Source organism: Corticium candelabrum, chromosome 2 (genome assembly GCF_963422355.1).
Source record: "Corticium candelabrum chromosome 2, ooCorCand1.1, whole genome shotgun sequence".
NCBI lineage: Eukaryota > Metazoa > Porifera > Homoscleromorpha > Homosclerophorida > Plakinidae > Corticium > Corticium candelabrum.
In genome coordinates this window covers 5,357,122-5,374,778 of record NC_085086.1, presented here as the reverse complement: position 1 = coordinate 5,374,778, position 17,657 = coordinate 5,357,122, and the positions used below count along the sequence as shown (strand labels likewise).

At 43.6% G+C, this 17,657-nt stretch overlaps 6 protein-coding genes across 6 annotated transcripts; 3 read left to right on the top strand and 3 right to left on the bottom strand.

Annotated features, from left to right (window-relative positions):
* The first annotated feature begins 1,512 nt into the window (after nucleotides 1-1,512).
* LOC134176362 (uncharacterized) lies at nucleotides 1,513-3,259 on the top strand. The gene is made up of 2 exons (XM_062643033.1): nucleotides 1,513-2,152; nucleotides 2,204-3,259. Exons 1-2 carry the CDS (start codon nucleotides 1,513-1,515, stop codon nucleotides 3,172-3,174), a joined length of 1,611 nt encoding a protein of 536 aa, XP_062499017.1. The 3' UTR covers nucleotides 3,175-3,259.
* Nucleotides 3,260-4,645: 1,386 nt separating this feature from the next.
* LOC134176361 (uncharacterized) lies at nucleotides 4,646-6,305 on the top strand. The gene is made up of 2 exons (XM_062643032.1): nucleotides 4,646-6,187; nucleotides 6,262-6,305. The coding sequence occupies exons 1-2, from the start codon at nucleotides 4,651-4,653 to the stop codon at nucleotides 6,303-6,305; spliced, it is 1,581 nt and encodes a 526-aa protein (XP_062499016.1). The 5' UTR covers nucleotides 4,646-4,650.
* Nucleotides 6,118-8,393, top strand: LOC134198362 (uncharacterized). The gene has a single exon (XM_062667740.1). It carries the CDS (start codon nucleotides 6,334-6,336, stop codon nucleotides 7,930-7,932), a length of 1,599 nt encoding a protein of 532 aa, XP_062523724.1. The 5' UTR covers nucleotides 6,118-6,333; the 3' UTR covers nucleotides 7,933-8,393.
* On the bottom strand, nucleotides 8,280-11,088 carry LOC134176360 (uncharacterized). The gene is made up of 2 exons (XM_062643031.1): nucleotides 9,256-11,088; nucleotides 8,280-8,345 (listed from the first exon to the last, which is right to left on the bottom strand). The coding sequence occupies exons 1-2, from the start codon at nucleotides 11,086-11,088 to the stop codon at nucleotides 8,280-8,282; spliced, it is 1,899 nt and encodes a 632-aa protein (XP_062499015.1).
* Nucleotides 11,089-11,328: 240 nt separating this feature from the next.
* Nucleotides 11,329-12,336, bottom strand: LOC134176359 (uncharacterized). Its single transcript, XM_062643029.1, has one exon. The coding sequence runs from the start codon at nucleotides 12,334-12,336 to the stop codon at nucleotides 11,458-11,460; it is 879 nt and encodes a 292-aa protein (XP_062499013.1). The 3' UTR covers nucleotides 11,329-11,457.
* Nucleotides 12,337-13,779: 1,443 nt separating this feature from the next.
* LOC134176254 (uncharacterized) lies at nucleotides 13,780-14,724 on the bottom strand. Its single transcript, XM_062642933.1, has one exon. It carries the CDS (start codon nucleotides 14,590-14,592, stop codon nucleotides 13,987-13,989), a length of 606 nt encoding a protein of 201 aa, XP_062498917.1. The 5' UTR covers nucleotides 14,593-14,724; the 3' UTR covers nucleotides 13,780-13,986.
* Nucleotides 14,725-17,657: the final 2,933 nt, after the last annotated feature.

Sequence of the window (17,657 nt, the reverse complement as noted above, 5' to 3'; positions counted from 1 at the left end):
CAACCACAAGCTGCTCACTCGATATTCACACGGGGTCTGATTGGACGGTGGAAATTTGCACTCAGAACCAATGAAAACTTTGCAGAGTACCTTAATCCTCTGGAGGAGGCGTTACGATCCAAACTGATTCCCGCCATAACCAATAGAAGTACTCCAGGAGACAAGATGAGAAGGCTTTTTGCATTACCACCTCGACTAGGCGGCCTTGGAATTGTAGATCCACGTTCGTTGACTTGTGAGCTGGAATACTCAAAGTTAATTTGTGCGCCACTGGTCAACCGAATTGTGCAACAAGAAACAAACCTGGATAACGTTCCTACCAAGCAGAATTCTATGAAAGCTAGCATTCGCCAGCAAAAACATCTAGCACAAAAGTCTCATTCTGAAATCACTGTCAATGATCTATCTGTGGAATTGAAACGTTCAGTTGAATTGGCCTGTGAGAAGGGTGCCTCCTGCTGGCTGACCGCAATCCCACTAGAGCAACACGGATTCACTTTGCACAAATCTGCGTTTCGGGATGCCCTGTGCCTCAGATACGGTTGGCACCCGTCCAACCTCCCAGACATATGTCCATGTGGATCTAAATTCTCAGTAGATCACTCTCTGTCATGTCCAACAGGAGGATACCCCAGCATCCGCCATAACGAGGTCCGCGATTTATTTACCAACTTGTTGACAGAGGTTTGCCACGATGTACACAAAGAGCCCGTTCTGCAACCTCTCAACGGCGAGGTGTTTCAAAAACGCTGTACTACCTTTGACGAAAATGCCAGACTTGATATTGCTGTCAGTGGATTTTGGGGTGGGCACTTCCAACGAACTTTCTTTGACGTCAGGGTCTTCAACCCTAATGCCTCATCCTACAAATCAGTGCAGATCCCGTCATTATATAAACGGCAGGAACAAGAGAAGAAAAGGCGATACGAGGAACGAATTAATAACGTGGAGCTTTCATCGTTCACGCCAATCATTTTAGCATGCACTGGAGGATGCAGTAAACTGACGTCTATTTTCTTGAAAAGACTAGCCTCACTTTTATCGGAAAAGCACCACACCGAGTACAGCACAACTATCAACTGCCTGAGATGTCGACTGTCATTTGCACTCCTTCGGGCCTGCGTGATGTGTTTGCGAGGATGCAGGTCCAAGCTTCACAGAACCTCAAGGGACTTCAACATTCTGCTGGAAGCAGCAGAAAGTAGATTATAGAAGACTGTTTATCTCAAAGTTGTTACAACCTAGAAACTTGTTGCTATAGAGGAAGCTTTTACATACAGTAGTAGTATTTTGAAAAAAGTAGTAGAGATTTTATTATTATTATTAGTAGTTTATTCAAGTAGTAGTAGTAGTAGTGTGTTAGCAGATGCCGTTTGATTGTTCAAATACACCAGTTCTCTCAGTAGTAGTAGTAGTAGTAGTAGTAGTAGTAGTAGTGTCTTGTGTCCGGCTAGAATCTTGTGTCCGGCTATTGCAACGGTTCTCATAAATACATACAGGGACGAGGTTTTGATGTTTGTTGTGGGAGGCGAGATAATCAGATCAGCTGAAGGAACAACACAGGGTGATCCGCTGGCGATGTCCATGTACGCGATTGGCATCCTGCCGCTCATCACTCAACTTCAATGTGAAACCAAGCAAGTCTGGTATGCTGATGACGCAACAGGTGCAGGGTGCATTAGAGGTGTGAGGCAGTGGTGGAATGACATTGTCAAAGTCGGCCCCAAGTTCGGATATCACGCAAACGCTGTTAAAACTTGGTTGATAGTAAAGCAGAACAAATTGGAAGATGCCCGCTCTGCATTTGCTGATACGGCAGTACAAATCACAACATCAGGTAAACGACATCTAGGTGCTGCTTTAGGGCACCCTTCGTTTGTTCGTGAATACGTTGACAGTAAAGTCAATGAGTGGGTTCGTCAAGTGGAAAAACTATCAACCATTGCTGTAACTCATCCTCATGTCGCATACTCAGCTTTTACTCAAGGTTTGGCCCATCGCTGGTCCTATCTCTTGAGAACTGTTCCATCTATATCTGAAATGCTCAAGCCGTTAGAAGAAGTCATCCACCAACGATTTTTGCCTAGACTGACTGGTCAACCAGTGTGCGGTGCAGACATGAGAGACCTCTTGTCATTACCTTGCAATCTCGGTGGGTTGAACATTTCTGATCCGTCGAAGACTGCTTAATCACTATTTGCAGCTTCCGAGCACATCACTGCGCCTTTGGCTGCTCTTATTGTCGAACAAGAGAACGCCATCACAGTGTCTCCATTGGAAACAAAAAGAAGAAAATCTGAGATCAAGGCCAAGACACAAGCTTTCCACAATGAGACCTTGGAGAAGTTGCAAACAAATGCATCACCGCAAATAAAAGGGAGCTTGGAAGTCCTATCCGAAAAGGGAGTATCGAGCTGGCTTACCGTGCAGCCTATTGAAGAGCATGGTTTCCATCTTGCAAAGAACGATTTTCGTGATGCTCTGTGCTTAAGATATGGCTGGCCTTTATCAGATTTGCCCTCGAAATGTGAATGCGGCCTCAGTTTTAACGTCGACCATGTCATGATATGCCAGAAAGGCGGCTTTCCCACGCTAAGGCACAACGAGATCCGGAACATCACAGCTGATCTTCTAAGGGAGGTTTCTACAGATGTTACAATCGAACCTGTACTTCGTCCCTTGGATGGAGAACAGTTTGCGCATCGCACTGCCATCACAGATGATAACGCTAGGGTCGACATTTCTGCTAGAGGAGTGTGGAGGCATGGAGAACGGGCATTTTTTGATGTGAGGGTTTTCTACCCAAACGCTGCTTCCAACCGCAAACACTCTTCACTCAAATCCGCCTATGTGAGTCACGAGAATGAGAAGAAACGCGCTTACGGTGAGAGAATTCGGGAAGTTGAGCATGGGTCTTTCACTCCATTAGTGTTTACGTCATACGGAGGCACAGGCCCAGAGGCGACAACCTTCTATAAGCGAGTGGCAAGTCTGCATGCAGCCAAGTCAGGAGAGCAGTACAGTAGAATTATGCAATTAATTCGCTGTAGATTGAGTTTTGCCCTACTTCGCTCGAGTATACTGTGTATCCGTGGAACAAGATCCTCTACGTATAGACCTATCAAAGTGGACCTGCTGGGACTCATTGAAAGTGAGGCCCACCTAGATGAGTAGGTGGTGACTATAGCTTGTGATAATAGTTAAGCATACAGTGTAATGACGTAAAGTAGTAACTGACTTTTAATTGTTTGTTTTGCTGCGTGCGTATATCTGTCACTTATAGTGTTGTAAACTACTACTACTACTACTACTACTACTACTGACGAAAATGCCAGACTTGATATTGCTGTCAGTGGATTTTGGGGTGGGCACTTCCAACGAACTTTCTTTGACGTCAGGGTCTTCAACCCTAATGCCTCATCCTACAAATCAGTGCAGATCCCGTCATTATATAAACGGCAGGAACAAGAGAAGAAAAGGCGATACGAGGAACGAATTAATAACGTGGAGCTTTCATCGTTCACACCAATCATTTTAGCATGCACTGGAGGATGCAGTAAACTGACGTCTATTTTTTTGAAAAGACTAGCCTCACTTTTATCGGAAAAGCACCACACCGAGTACAGCACAACTATCAACTGGCTGAGATGTCGACTGTCATTTGCACTCCTTCGGGCCTGCGTGATGTGTTTGCGAGGATGCAGGTCCAAGCTTCACAGAACCTCAAGGGACTTCAACATTCTGCTGGAAGCAGCAGAAAGTAGATTATAGAAGACTGTTTATCTCAAAGTTGTTACAACCTAGAAACTTGTTGCTATAGAGGAAGCTTTTACATACAGTAGTAGTATTTTGAAAAAAAGTAGTAGAGATTTTTTTACTATTAGTAGTAGTAGTAGTAGTAGTTTATTCAGTAGTTGAGGAGCACCTGGCCTCCTCAGCTTAGTGACTTTACTGTACATGACATAGTAGTAGTAAAAGTTGTACTATTGTATATGACAGTAATTGTTTAGTAGTAGTAATAGTTTATTGCCATTCGCTGTAGGTTGCCGTTTGTGTATACGTAGTCTGCTATTGTTTCAAATACACCATATCTTCTCAGTAGTTTATTCAAGTAGTAGTAGTAGTAGTGTGTTAGCAGATGCCGTTTGATTGTTCAAATACACCAGTTCTCTCAGTAGTAGTAGTAGTAGTAGTAGTAGTAGTAGTTTCAGTTTACGTTCGTTCCTAGGTTTGAGGATTACTTCGTTAGTTTGTTTTTGGTTTCACCACGATCCACAACGATTCTATAGTGTGGGGGACAGAAAATCTTTTTCAACGGTCAACCGAGATTTAAATTTCAAAAGTCTCCTGTTCTGTTCAGCCTCGTCACTGTCTACTCCTTAACATATTGGTCTGAGATTTAAATTGTAACTTCTACTCCTAAGTGTTCAACTGTCCAGCGATCTCTCGGTGATGTCTAAATGCTGCTTATGCAACAGCAGCGGCCGCTGTATGAACTGTCGCTGTGCCAAGTTGGGCCAATTCTGTAGAAATTGCAATCCACTCAACCACAACCGCTGCCAAAACTGGGAAGCAAGAGGGAAATATTAACTACAACGTCCTAAAACTGCTGGTACCACTTCTAGCAAGATATCCCCGACGAAGCCGTGCATGTCAAGTGATGATCATCAGGCGCCTACAATCATGGACTCGCCAGTGAATCAGCATTCAGGTCATGATAAGCCACTGTCTTACGCTTCGGTTGTTGCTCGGTCTAGTTCTCCAGGAGGTAAAGCACTCTCTTCATCCAGTCTAGAATCTAGTGTCCTTACTGCTGCAACAAGAATGCTTTATTCCGATGCCGTCCAGCTGCACCCACCTTGTTCTTCGTTGTCGCAAAGGCAACTGCCTTGTTCTAAGTTATCGCAAAAGCAGACACTTGAACAGTCCAGGGTCCATCCTAAATTGCAACAGCAGACAAGTTCACCAGTCGCTCACATTGTCGATATGATATCTAACACCCAGGAAGATGAAGACATTCATGACTTAAATCAAACAGCTTCTCCTTCCCTAGAGTTACATGAACGCCTTCCTTACAGAGTGATGGCATCACCAAATTTCAGTTGGGGTTCACTGAATGGTGTTGAAGTGATGAGTCAAATAGAACAGGCTTACCAAGAAGTTGTTCATTGGAGAAGGAATTTATTTCAAGTACCATACGGTTCTACTGGTAAAATGTTCGCCTCCGAACTTGCCAGATTGTTTCATGCGTATGCAAGTGCATCTGCTCTTGAGTGTGTCTCATTGACTGCTGCTATGGTGATGCCCCATCTTCTGCTACAGAAGCCACACAAGCGGTCCAGAGGTCCTGATCATGTCTCTTGTCTGACCCGTCGCTTAGAAGCCTGGAAGGCGGGTGATATCAAGGCTCTGTTGTATGAAGCCAAGACGATCCAACAACATCTAACTTATAGTAGGTCTTCTAACAAGGCAACCAAAATCGACGATCTTCCTCACGTTTTCGCTGGTCATTTGAAGAAAGGAAATGTGAATGCTGCTATGCGTTTACTGTCTGATGAAGGTGCTAATGGTCTTTTACACCTGGATGACTACCTGACAAATTCAAGTCAAAAAACCGTGAGAGATGTACTCAAAGAAAAACATCCAAATGCTTCTTCCCTCGATCCTGACTATGTTGTGAATTCTAAAGAGAACGCTTCTCCAGTCCATCCTGTCTTGTTTGATTCTCTTGATGGACAACTGATCAGGAATACAGCAATGCGATGTTCTGGTGCAGCTGGTCCTTCTGGCCTTGACTCGACTCAATGGAAACGCCTGTGTAAGGGATTTCACACTTCCTCCAAAGATCTCTGTAATGCTCTAGCTGCTGTTGCTCGTCGAATTTCAACAGAGATAGTAGATCCTGACGGTATCTCAGCTCTAGTGGCTTGTCGTCTTGTACCTCTGAACAAAAATCCTGGGGTGAGACCAATTGGTGTGTGTGAGACAGTTAGAAGAATTATTGGAAAGGCGGTTCTTTCTGTGGTCAAGTCTGACGTGCTCTCGGCAACCGGAACCTTGCAGCTTTGTGCAGGACAGATTGCTGAGTGTGAGGCTGCAATACATGCCATGCAGTCATTGTTTGAAGATGACAATACGGAAGCCATACTACTTGTAGATGCAACAAATGCCTTTAATAGCTTGAACCGTCAATTGGCTCTAAAGAACATCTCAAGCACTTGTCCAGCAATTCATACCGTATTGCTCAACACATATCAACAGCCTTCACCCCTATTCGTTGGTGGGGAAGTCTTGTTGTCGCGTGAGGGAACCACACAGGGAGATCCTCTCGCGATGGCAATGTACGCCTTGGCCACAGTACCTCTGCTGAAAAAAGTACAAACAGAAGGCAGCACCCAAGTCTGGTATGCCGATGATGCTGCAGCCGGAGGAAAGATACAAGCAGTCAAACAATGGTGGGAGAAACTCTCCATACATGGAGAAAAATTTGGATACTTTCCAAATGCCAAGAAATCCTGGTTGATCGTCAAACCGAATTGCCTTGAAGAAGCCAAACGTGTGTTCTCAAAAACGGCTGTGAACATCACCTCTGAAGGTCGAAAGTATTTAGGAGCTGCACTGGGAACTGAAAATTTCTGTAACGGCTATCTCAGTGATGCAATCTTAGACTGGACACGTCAGATTGACAAATTGGCTTCCATTGCCCAAAGTCAGCCACAAGCAGCTCATTCCGCATTAAGTCACGGTCTTCTGGGCAGGTGGATTTTTACTGCGAGAACAAATCAGAATTTCAAAACTTTTGCTGGGCTTTTAGAATCATCAATACAATCTCAACTGATTCCTGCTATAACTGGTCGTTCGGCCCCTGGAGAACTGGAAAGAAAACTCTTCTCCTTACCAGCCAGACTTGGTGGTCTGGGAATCACAGATCCAACTTCATTGTCTTCTGAATACTTAAACTCTCGAAAGATGACTGCACCGCTTGTTGACTTCATTTTGAATCAGGAGATCACTCTAGGAGATGCCCCAGATCAACAGGATTCTCTCAAAAAGCAAATTCGCAAGCACAAAGGGCTAGAAATCAAAACTCTTGCTGATAATGTTCGAGATAACCTCTCACACCAACATAAAAGAATGTTCGAGTTAGCAAATGAAAAGGGGGCATCAAACTGGCTCACAGTGCTGCCATTGGAGGATCACGGCTTCTCATTACATAAGTCTGCATTCAGAGATGCTCTATGCCTCAGATATGGATGGGTCCCCCCTCATATGAGTGAATCTTGCCCTTGCGGTGGAAAAATGTCAGTGGAGCATGCTATGTCCTGCCCCACGGGAGGCTTTCCAACTATACGCCATAATGAAATCCGAGATATGTTTTCTCATCTGTTGTCTGATGTCTGTCATGATGTGGAAACGGAGCCCACGTTGCAATCACTAAGTGGAGAGACGTTCTCTTTACGTTCAAGCAGTCGAGATGATGATGCAAGATTAGACATTTCGGCAAGAGGTTTTTGGGGAGGAAGATTTGAGAAGACATATTTTGATGTCCGGGTGTTTAACCCCAATGCCACCTTGTACACATGTTTTGAAGTTGCATCATGCTATAGAAGACAGGAACAAGAGAAGAAAAGGAAATATGAAGAAAGACTGAGAAAAGTAGAAAATGCTTCCTTTACACCTATTATCCTTTCTTGCACTGGTGGCATGAGCAAGCTTACAACGTCATTTACCAAAAAGCTGGCCTCAATGATATCTGAGAAAAAGGACACTCCATACGGTAGCGTGATCAACTGGCTAAGATGTCGACTCGGGTTCGCACTCCTAAGAGCTTCCATAATGTGCATCAGGGGCAGCAGGTGCAAACGCTACGTCAGGCCGGAAAACAATATTCTCCTGGCTACGTCTGAGGGGCACCTGGCCTCCTCAGCTTAGTGACTTTACTGTACATGACATAGTAGTAGTAAAAGTTGTACTATTGTATATGACAGTAATTGTTTAGTAGTAGTAATAGTTTATTGCCATTCGCTGTAGGTTGCCGTTTGTGTATACGTAGTCTGCTATTGTTTCAAATACACCATATCTCCTCAGTAGTAGTAGTAGTAGTTTACAACACTATAAGTGACAGATATACGCACGCAGCAAAACAAACAATTAAAAGTCAGTTACTACTTTACGTCATTACACTGTATGCTTAACTATTATCACAAGCTATAGTCACCACCTACTCATCTAGGTGGGCCTCACTTTCAATGAGTCCCAGCAGGTCCACTTTGATAGGTCTATACGTAGAGGATCTTGTTCCACGGATACACAGTATACTCGAGCGAAGTAGGGCAAAACTCAATCTACAGCGAATTAATTGCATAATTCTACTGTACTGCTCTCCTGACTTGGCTGCATGCAGACTACTACTACTACTACTACTACTACTACTACTACTACTGAGAGAACTGGTGTATTTGAACAATCAAACGGCATCTGCTAACACACTACTACTACTACTACTACTACTACTACTACCACTACTATAAAGTGGACCTGCTGGGACTCATTGAAAGTGAGGTCCATCTAGATGAGTAGATGTTGACTATAGCTTATCTTGATAGTTTAGGCATAATAACGTAAGGTAGTAACTGTCTCTTAGTGGTAACCATCTTTAGTTGTTTGTTTTGCTGCGTGGGTGTTATCTGTCAGCTGCTAATATTTGGTGTTTTGGCTTTTTGAAATATACTACTACTACTACTACTACCACTACTACTGAGAAGATATGGTGTATTTGAAACAATAGCAGACTACGTATACACAAACGGCAACCTACAGCGAATGGCAATAAACTATTACTACTACTAAACAATTACTGTCATATACAATAGTACAACTTTTACTACTACTATGTCATGTACAGTAAAGTCACTAAGCTGAGGAGGCCAGGTGCCCCTCAGACGTAGCCAGGAGAATATTGTTTTCCGGCCTGACGTAGCGTTTGCACCTGCTGCCCCTGATGCACATTATGGAAGCTCTTAGGAGTGCGAACCCGAGTCGACATCTTAGCCAGTTGATCACGCTACCGTATGGAGTGTCCTTTTTCTCAGATATCATTGAGGCCAGCTTTTTGGTAAATGACGTTGTAAGCTTGCTCATGCCACCAGTGCAAGAAAGGATAATAGGTGTAAAGGAAGCATTTTCTACTTTTCTCAGTCTTTCTTCATATTTCCTTTTCTTCTCTTGTTCCTGTCTTCTATAGCATGATGCAACTTCAAAACATGTGTATGAGGTGGCATTGGGGTTAAACACCCGGACATCAAAATATGTCTTCTCAAATCTTCCTCCCCAAAAACCTCTTGCCGAAATGTCTAATCTTGCATCATCATCTCGACTGCTTGAACGTAAAGAGAACGTCTCTCCACTTAGTGATTGCAACGTGGGCTCCGTTTCCACATCATGACAGACATCAGACAACAGATGAGAAAACATATCTCGGATTTCATTATGGCGTATAGTTGGAAAGCCTCCCGTGGGGCAGGACATAGCATGCTCCACTGACATTTTTCCACCGCAAGGGCAAGATTCACTCATATGAGGGGGGACCCATCCATATCTGAGGCATAGAGCATCTCTGAATGCAGACTTATGTAATGAGAAGCCGTGATCCTCCAATGGCAGCACTGTGAGCCAGTTTGATGCCCCCTTTTCATTTGCTAACTCGAACATTCTTTTATGTTGGTGTGAGAGGTTATCTCGAACATTATCAGCAAGAGTTTTGATTTCTAGCCCTTTGTGCTTGCGAATTTGCTTTTTGAGAGAATCTTGTTGATCTGGGGCATCTCCTAGAGTGATCTCCTGATTCAAAATGAAGTCAACAAGCGGTGCAGTCATCTTTCGAGAGTTTAAGTATTCAGAAGACAATGAAGTTGGATCTGTGATTCCCAGACCACCAAGTCTGGCTGGTAAGGAGAAGAGTTTTCTTTCCAGTTCTCCAGGGGCCGAACGACCAGTTATAGCAGGAATCAGTTGAGATTGTATTGATGATTCTAAAAGCCCAGCAAAAGTTTTGAAATTCTGATTTGTTCTCGCAGTAAAAATCCACCTGCCCAGAAGACCGTGACTTAATGCGGAATGAGCTGCTTGTGGCTGACTTTGGGCAATGGAAGCCAATTTGTCAATCTGACGTGTCCAGTCTAAGATTGCATCACTGAGATAGCCGTTACAGAAGTTTTCAGTTCCCAGTGCAGCTCCTAAATACTTTCGACCTTCAGAGGTGATGTTCACAGCCGTTTTTGAGAACACACGTTTGGCTTCTTCAAGGCAATTCGGTTTGACGATCAACCAGGATTTCTTGGCATTTGGAAAGTATCCAAATTTTTCTCCATGTATGGAGAGTTTCTCCCACCATTGTTTGACTGCTTGTATCTTTCCTCCGGCTGCAGCATCATCGGCATACCAGACTTGGGTGCTGCCTTCTGTTTGTACTTTTTTCAGCAGAGGTACTGTGGCCAAGGCGTACATTGCCATCGCGAGAGGATCTCCCTGTGTGGTTCCCTCACGCGACAACAAGACTTCCCCACCAACGAATAGGGGTGAAGGCTGTTGATATGTGTTGAGCAATACGGTATGAATTGCTGGACAAGTGCTTGAGATGTTCTTTAGAGCCAATTGACGGTTCAAGCTATTAAAGGCATTTGTTGCATCTACAAGTAGTATGGCTTCCGTATTGTCATCTTCAAACAATGACTGCATGGCATGTATTGCAGCCTCACACCCAGCAATCTGTCCTGCACAAAGCTGCAAGGTTCCGGTTGCCGAGAGCACGTCAGACTTGACCACAGAAAGAACCGCCTTTCCAATAATTCTTCTAACTGTCTCACACACACCAATTGGTCTCACCCCAGGATTTTTGTTTAGAGGTACAAGACGACAAGCCACTAGAGCTGAGATACCGTCAGGATCTACTATCTCTGTTGAAATTCGACGAGCAACAGCAGCTAGAGCATTACAGAGATCTTTGGAGGAAGTGTGAAATCCCGTACACAGGCGTTTCCATTGAGTCGAGTCAAGGCCAGAAGGACCAGCTGCACCAGAACATCGCATTGCTGTATTCCTGATCAGTTGTCCATCAAGAGAATCAAACAAGACAGGATGGACTGGAGAAGCGTTCTCTTTAGAATTCACAACATAGTCAGGATCGAGGGAAGAAGCATTTGGATGTTTTTCTTTGAGTACATCTCTCACGGTTTTTTGACTTGAATTTGTCAGGTAGTCATCCAGGTGTAAAAGACCATTAGCACCTTCATCTACTACTACTACTACTACTACTACTACTACTACTACTGAGAACTGGTGTATTTGAACAATCAAACGGCATCTGCTAACACACTACTACATACTACTACTGTATGTAAAAGCTTCCTCTATAGCAACAAGTTTCTAGGTTGTAACAACTTTGAGATAAACAGTCTTCTATAATCTACTTTCTGCTGCTTCCAGCAGAATGTTGAAGTCCCTTGAGGTTCTGTGAAGCTTGGACCTGCATCCTCGCAAACACATCACGCAGGCCCGAAGGAGTGCAAATGACAGTCGACATCTCAGCCAGTTGATAGTTGTGCTGTACTCGGTGTGGTGCTTTTCCGATAAAAGTGAGGCTAGTCTTTTCAAAAAAATAGACGTCAGTTTACTGCATCCTCCAGTGCATGCTAAAATGATTGGCGTGAACGATGAAAGCTCCACGTTATTAATTCGTTCCTCGTATCGCCTTTTCTTCTCTTGTTCCTGCCGTTTATATAATGACGGGATCTGCACTGATTTGTAGGATGAGGCATTAGGGTTGAAGACCCTGACGTCAAAGAAAGTTCGTTGGAAGTGCCCACCCCAAAATCCACTGACAGCAATATCAAGTCTGGCATTTTCGTCAGAGGTAGTACAGCGTTTTTGAAACACCTCGCCGTTGAGAGGTTGCAGAACGGGCTCTTTGTGTACATCGTGGCAAACCTCTGTCAACAAGTTGGTAAATAAATCGCGGACCTCGTTATGGCGGATGCTGGGGTATCCTCCTGTTGGACATGACAGAGAGTGATCTACTGAGAATTTAGATCCACATGGACATATGTCTGGGAGGTTGGACGGGTGCCAACCGTATCTGAGGCACAGGGCATCTCGAAACGCAGATTTGTGCAAAGTGAATCCGTGTTGCTCTAGTGGGATTGCGGTCAGCCAGCAGGAGGCACCCTTCTCACAGGCCAATTCAACTGAACGTTTCAATTCCACAGATAGATCATTGACAGTGATTTCAGAATGAGACTTTTGTGCTAGATGTTTTTGCTGGCAAATGCTAGCTTTCATAGAATTCTGCTTGGTAGGAACGTTATCCAGGTTTGTTTCTTGTTGCACAATTCGGTTGACCAGTGGCGCACAAATTAACTTTGAGTATTCCACTACTACTACTACTGCTACAGCTGCTGCTGCTGCTGCTGCTGCTGCTGCTGCTGCTGCTGCTGCTGCTGCTGCTGCTGCTGCTGCTGCTGCTGCTGCTGCTGCTGCTGCTGCTGCTGCTGCTGCTGCTGCTGCTGCTGCTGCTGCTGCTGCTGCTGCTGCTGCTGCTGCTGCTGCTGCTGCTGCTGCTGCTGCTGCTGCTGCTGCTGCTGCTGCTGCTGCTGCTGCTATTCCTACTACTACTACCACTACTACTACTACTAAAATTGGCAGTGTTAATGTATAAGTTTTATAGCCAGCTAAACGGGATCGCCCACAAGGTTAAAATTTAGGGTACAGGTGTAACTCGACTTAGGTAAGAATATAGGCAGGGTTGCATCGATCTCCACCGTTAGGCGGGTCTCCTTTCGGGCGTGCAACGTAGGACGACACTATGCTGGTCGCCTTTCAAAAAGGATACTGACTACCCTTGACAGAATCAATTACGTGAACTCAATCTCATGGCGTAGTTGTGTTTTCTCATAACTTAGAATAAAATGCTCACTCTAAATTTCAATAAATTCATTGTTTACATGCAATTGTTACATCACGTTGCTATCTATCAGTCCCATCCGACCGGGTTAGCTGTAGATGATTATACTTAACTTGAACATCTCACTACGTCCAGAGCAAAGGGATAGAGTTTCGATTGTTCAGTGCGTACGTTGGAAATGTGCTGATTATATTTTATAATATCCTAGGAGGACCAACCTCCACTCGCACGCGAACTTCGAATTCTTTGGAACGGCGCATAGGATCTCCACCATATTATACTGCCCATTCTCGACAAGAAACTGCGCGTGGCTTTCAAGTTTTTGCTGCCCAGATGCAAATGTTTGAAAGGAAATAATCTAATGTGCCCGTGTTGGAGAAAACGTCCCTTTAGCTAATATATTACAGCTCCAGGGACTGCGAGATAATATATACTACCTACGTACGAGGATACATACGGACCTCATGTTTATAGAGCTATAGAGGCATTTTGCAGTCTTGAACACACGACCGTATCTTGACTTCATTTACAATTTCGAGTAAGCATTTAAGAGGAGAAGCTCAGATGAGAAAAATTTGTACCGTATGTATGGTCTGACATTTCAAAATACAGTTGGGACTGTGATATAATATATTTTATATTTGAGGTATTCTTCTCCTAAATATTACAGCTCCATTGAATTTTGCTATGTACTTTGACATACCACATTTGACGCAAGCAATACTTCTTTAAAAAAATTCTAAACTAGGTAGTGCAGGACGCGTGTAAGTTTTACAAATATTATTGCTTTATTCACTGAGGTATTGGCTGACACAGTAGTGTAAGAATTGTAATCTTTTTTTTATTATCAATTTCAACTGCATACTTGATTACTACAAAGATACCTCGAAAATACTACTTGACAGCTATTGCGTTAAACTATAAACAAATTGCAGTTTGTTTAAAATTATTACATTTTTATGTTTCTGTTCTTCGCATGCAGATATTTCGCATGCAGATACACTTACTCGTTGTAAACTTGTTTATGTTCAGGCAATGCTATGAGTCTCGTTGATATTGTTAGTTATCCAGTCAGTGACGTTCTTGTTATTGTAGATATTTGTAGGGTCCGTGAATTCACCACTAAGGACTTGGAACAATCGCCATTGACCATTTTGGACTCTACATGCAGTTGCCGCCCAATTGGCTTCTGTATGATCTGTATCTACTACTTTGGCATTTGGCGCATTCAACATTAGTTTCTTTACATATTCGGTATGGACATCAGTTGTGAATCCCAAGCAGTGATGGTCTGTAACGGTGTCACTAGAAGACGCCAATTGTATTGGTTCAGTAAGACATTTTTTATTATTGTGATTAGATTTCTTCATCTTCACCAGTGCCATGTCGTATGCCACACCTTGCCCGTTAGACATAGGCTGCCACTGTGGATGTAAAACAACGGATTTTGCTCTAGAGGACTTCTTCATCTGTCGAGCATTGCTGACTCCCAAGCTGATTACCAGACGTCTTGGTGTGCGTGTGTACTGACTAACACAGCGAGCCGACGTCAGAAGCCAGGAGTCATGAATTACAACAGCATCGCACATTGTCTGGCAAACTTGACGATCCCAAATGAAGGCATACCATGGCATCTCCGTGCAGTTGACAGAATCATGTGTCTTGCTTTGAGCAGAAGCAACAGGTCTACAAGAAATTGGCTTGGATGTTGCTTTGTTAGTTATGGCATTTGTTGTAAAAGAGCTGACAGTCGGTTTGTTTACTTTTTTAAAGCAAGGATTGTTAGGAAGATGGCTAAGAGAGTCTCTTTCCCACTCCTAGAAAAGGAAGACAAAAGTATATCTCATGTGACACTGATATACACTAGCTACAGTTAGACGTTACCTCTAGACTGAACATTCCGGGACTGTTTAGATTCCAAATGCTTCCAACTCGATTGGTTTGATTCATAAAGACAATCACGTCGTCTCCAAGCTTGATGTGTTTATGTATAACTTGACATATTCTGTCGACTTGACTAACGTTCACTTTTATTCTTGACTGTTTCATAATTCCTTTCAAGTTGCAAATCACTTTTACTGCATACATTTTGTCATCTTTGTGAATGCCTTCATAAATCTTGGTGATTCTGACTTTGATAATAAACTGAGCCTGGATGATCTGTTCTTTGTTGGAACGAATGGGAGGAATGAAACCTGAAAATCCGTCCGGATTTGTATCAAATGGTGAGAAGCTTGAGCAACTTGAGGAGAGACGTTGCTGAGTTGACAATAGCAGCACAAGGATTGGGCACAGCAGTGATTGATTCATGAATACTGCTTCGATCTGGAAATGCCAGAACTGATTGAAGGAGCAGTGTCAGCTGGCTATATGTCCTGTGGCAATTGCGTAGGAGGACTTAGTGGTAGTCGTCAGTGAAAATCCGCCTACTGATACCGCTTCCAATTGCAAGGTGCTACAGCCACACTTGATCTGTAATGATGCTTTTCGGCCCAAGACCGGATGGCAATCAAAACTTGAGACAGTCACATTAGATCTACTAGCCATGCAATTAATTGTGGCGTAGAATCTATACAACATCTTCAAGTGTGTTACTGTGGTCGGCACTAGAGAAGGTCGTGCGTCAGCAATGGCAAAAGTCTAACGTCCGTTCCATTAATAACTAGAGTTGCCTCTGCGGTGGCAACCCTAAGTGAACAACAAACGCGTAACCACAGTACGCGCTGAGGTCTGCTTTATTTAATTAATTACGCCTGCCTCTCAGTTGTAGTTGTACATGTACTACACATTGGAGATAAGCATACGGACATTCCCTAGAACCAAACTTGACTTATATTCTGGAACGAACTTGTTCGTTGCTGAGCAGGGATTAGGTGTAGTTTCTTCTACAGAGCCGCATTTCCTGGACGGTCAATTCTGACCACAAGATTGGAGACTTGTGGCTTTGCACCAAAAATAGCGGAGTGTTCGATTACAATTGCGGATTCTGTTACTGTTTCCAGTTACTATAGGAGATGGCTAAATCGGAAAGCGGGGGTGTTCGGCTATTGCTACAGCAAAAGCACGACTTGTTTGCTTTTTGACATCTGCACACGGCAATGTCGTCCAGCAACGCGGGCATCATCGTTTCGTCTGTCATCTAACGTACGTTACCAGTTGTCGTTGCTCTCATTCGGCAATGTTTCAGTTGTCTAAAGAACAGGAAAACACTGTTTCGCAATTAATTAAGTACGAGAGCTAAAAAGAAATACATATATACGCTAAAGTATTAAGTTAGCGCGCGCCGGGCGAGTAGCCAGTGACCTAGCTGCAGCCCCTGATTCATACAACTAACAGTCATGTCCGTAATAGGTCAATCCAGGCATTGAAATCCAATTTACTAGAAGCGTGTTTAACTTAATTGTCCGAGAATTTCGAGGCAATGAGTTTTATCGTAATATTTAGAGCGTTGCAGACGCTATGATTCGGAAACAATTGTTCATAGTAAATTAATGATTGCCAAAATTGGTTGCGTGGGCGGTGTCAATATGGTTGCGTCAATATGCTAAGTGTCCATATGGGTACTTGTCGTAGTAGAGCGTAGAAAGCTGCGTACATCCTCGTTGTAATATGAGATGTGTATAACTTTGTGTCAAACCAAGTGTGTGGGCGAAGAAGATGTTTTGACGTCTTGCGTTCGGACACTTAGGCGGTTGTGGTCAACAACAACCTTTCCTAGTATACAATAGACAGACCACTTAGTCCGTCGGCCAATGGCCAAAAAGATGATGTTACGTTGCACCCCAAGCCCGCGGAAGTTTCGAATGTACTATTCGTCGTAAGGTAACTGTGCAAGTACATTCGCGCTTGTTTGCCATCTGAAACTGGGGCCGTTATAGAGAAAATAAAAAGTTTGTTTGATACAGTGACACGCCCACGCAAATTTGCAGTTTGTGACGATCAAGTAAGAAGAGACGTACGTCTTCATAACTCCGATGTCGATTGATGAGTAAAATAACGATTCAGGGAGAAATCGCTTAGAATCTTTGCTCTAACGAATCACTGCAACGAATTTCCTGCTAAGTTCACCTTATACGCACATGTGCTCTTCCTTCTATCCATCCGTGGTTCCAAAACGATTTGCAAAATTGAAACTTGGCTTCCTTGGCCTTCTACAGCAGCCTGCAACTTGATTCTCAAGCTATACAAGCGGTACTTCCAAGTCCCGGATACAGTAATCACACCCACGCATAAATCTCGTTTGTTGTGAAAAATCAGAGTAAGTATCTACGAGAAACTTTAGCCATATTTATAGCTTTATGTGTGTAATCCGCGATTCTTGCAGATCGTTTCCTTGCTAGTCGGCTAGCACAACGACCCTGTACGACGACAATTTCTTGGCTGTTGAAAACTGTCAAGTTTGGGGAGTCAAGTGATCGCTTATGGCTTCACAACAAATAGACATAGTCTAGTAGGCCTTTTGGCATTATGGAAGGAAGATGCACTACGTTTCTAGCTTCGTTGTCGGCACGGTTTTTTCTGGCTCGATAGAAATTGTCTCTTTTTCATCTCTCAATGTGATACCAGGTATATTTTAACTATTCCTGTAGACTCTGCTTTGGTTTGGTTGTACTTTAGTGTCTTTGAGATGTTCGTGAGGCGTAAAACTGAAGAGTTTCGACAGCATACATGAAGGTCAATCAACACGTGACGTGTGTTT

Coding starts and splice junctions, on each gene's coding strand:
- LOC134176362 (XM_062643033.1), top strand. CDS start 1,513: ATGTTTGTTGTGGGAGGCGAGATAATCAGATCAGCTGAAGGAACAACA. Junction 2,153..2,203: donor GTCATTACCTTGCAATCTCG/GTGGGTTGAACA, acceptor CACTATTTGCAG/CTTCCGAGCACATCACTGCG.
- LOC134176361 (XM_062643032.1), top strand. CDS start 4,651: ATGTCAAGTGATGATCATCAGGCGCCTACAATCATGGACTCGCCAGTG. Junction 6,188..6,261: donor TGCCTTTAATAGCTTGAACC/GTCAATTGGCTC, acceptor ACATATCAACAG/CCTTCACCCCTATTCGTTGG.
- LOC134198362 (XM_062667740.1), top strand. CDS start 6,334: ATGGCAATGTACGCCTTGGCCACAGTACCTCTGCTGAAAAAAGTACAA.
- LOC134176360 (XM_062643031.1), bottom strand. CDS start 11,088: ATGCGATGTTCTGGTGCAGCTGGTCCTTCTGGCCTTGACTCGACTCAA. Junction 8,346..9,255: donor CCTCATACACATGTTTTGAA/GTTGCATCATGC, acceptor AATTCGCTGTAG/ATTGAGTTTTGCCCTACTTC.
- LOC134176359 (XM_062643029.1), bottom strand. CDS start 12,336: ATGAAAGCTAGCATTTGCCAGCAAAAACATCTAGCACAAAAGTCTCAT.
- LOC134176254 (XM_062642933.1), bottom strand. CDS start 14,592: ATGCCATGGTATGCCTTCATTTGGGATCGTCAAGTTTGCCAGACAATG.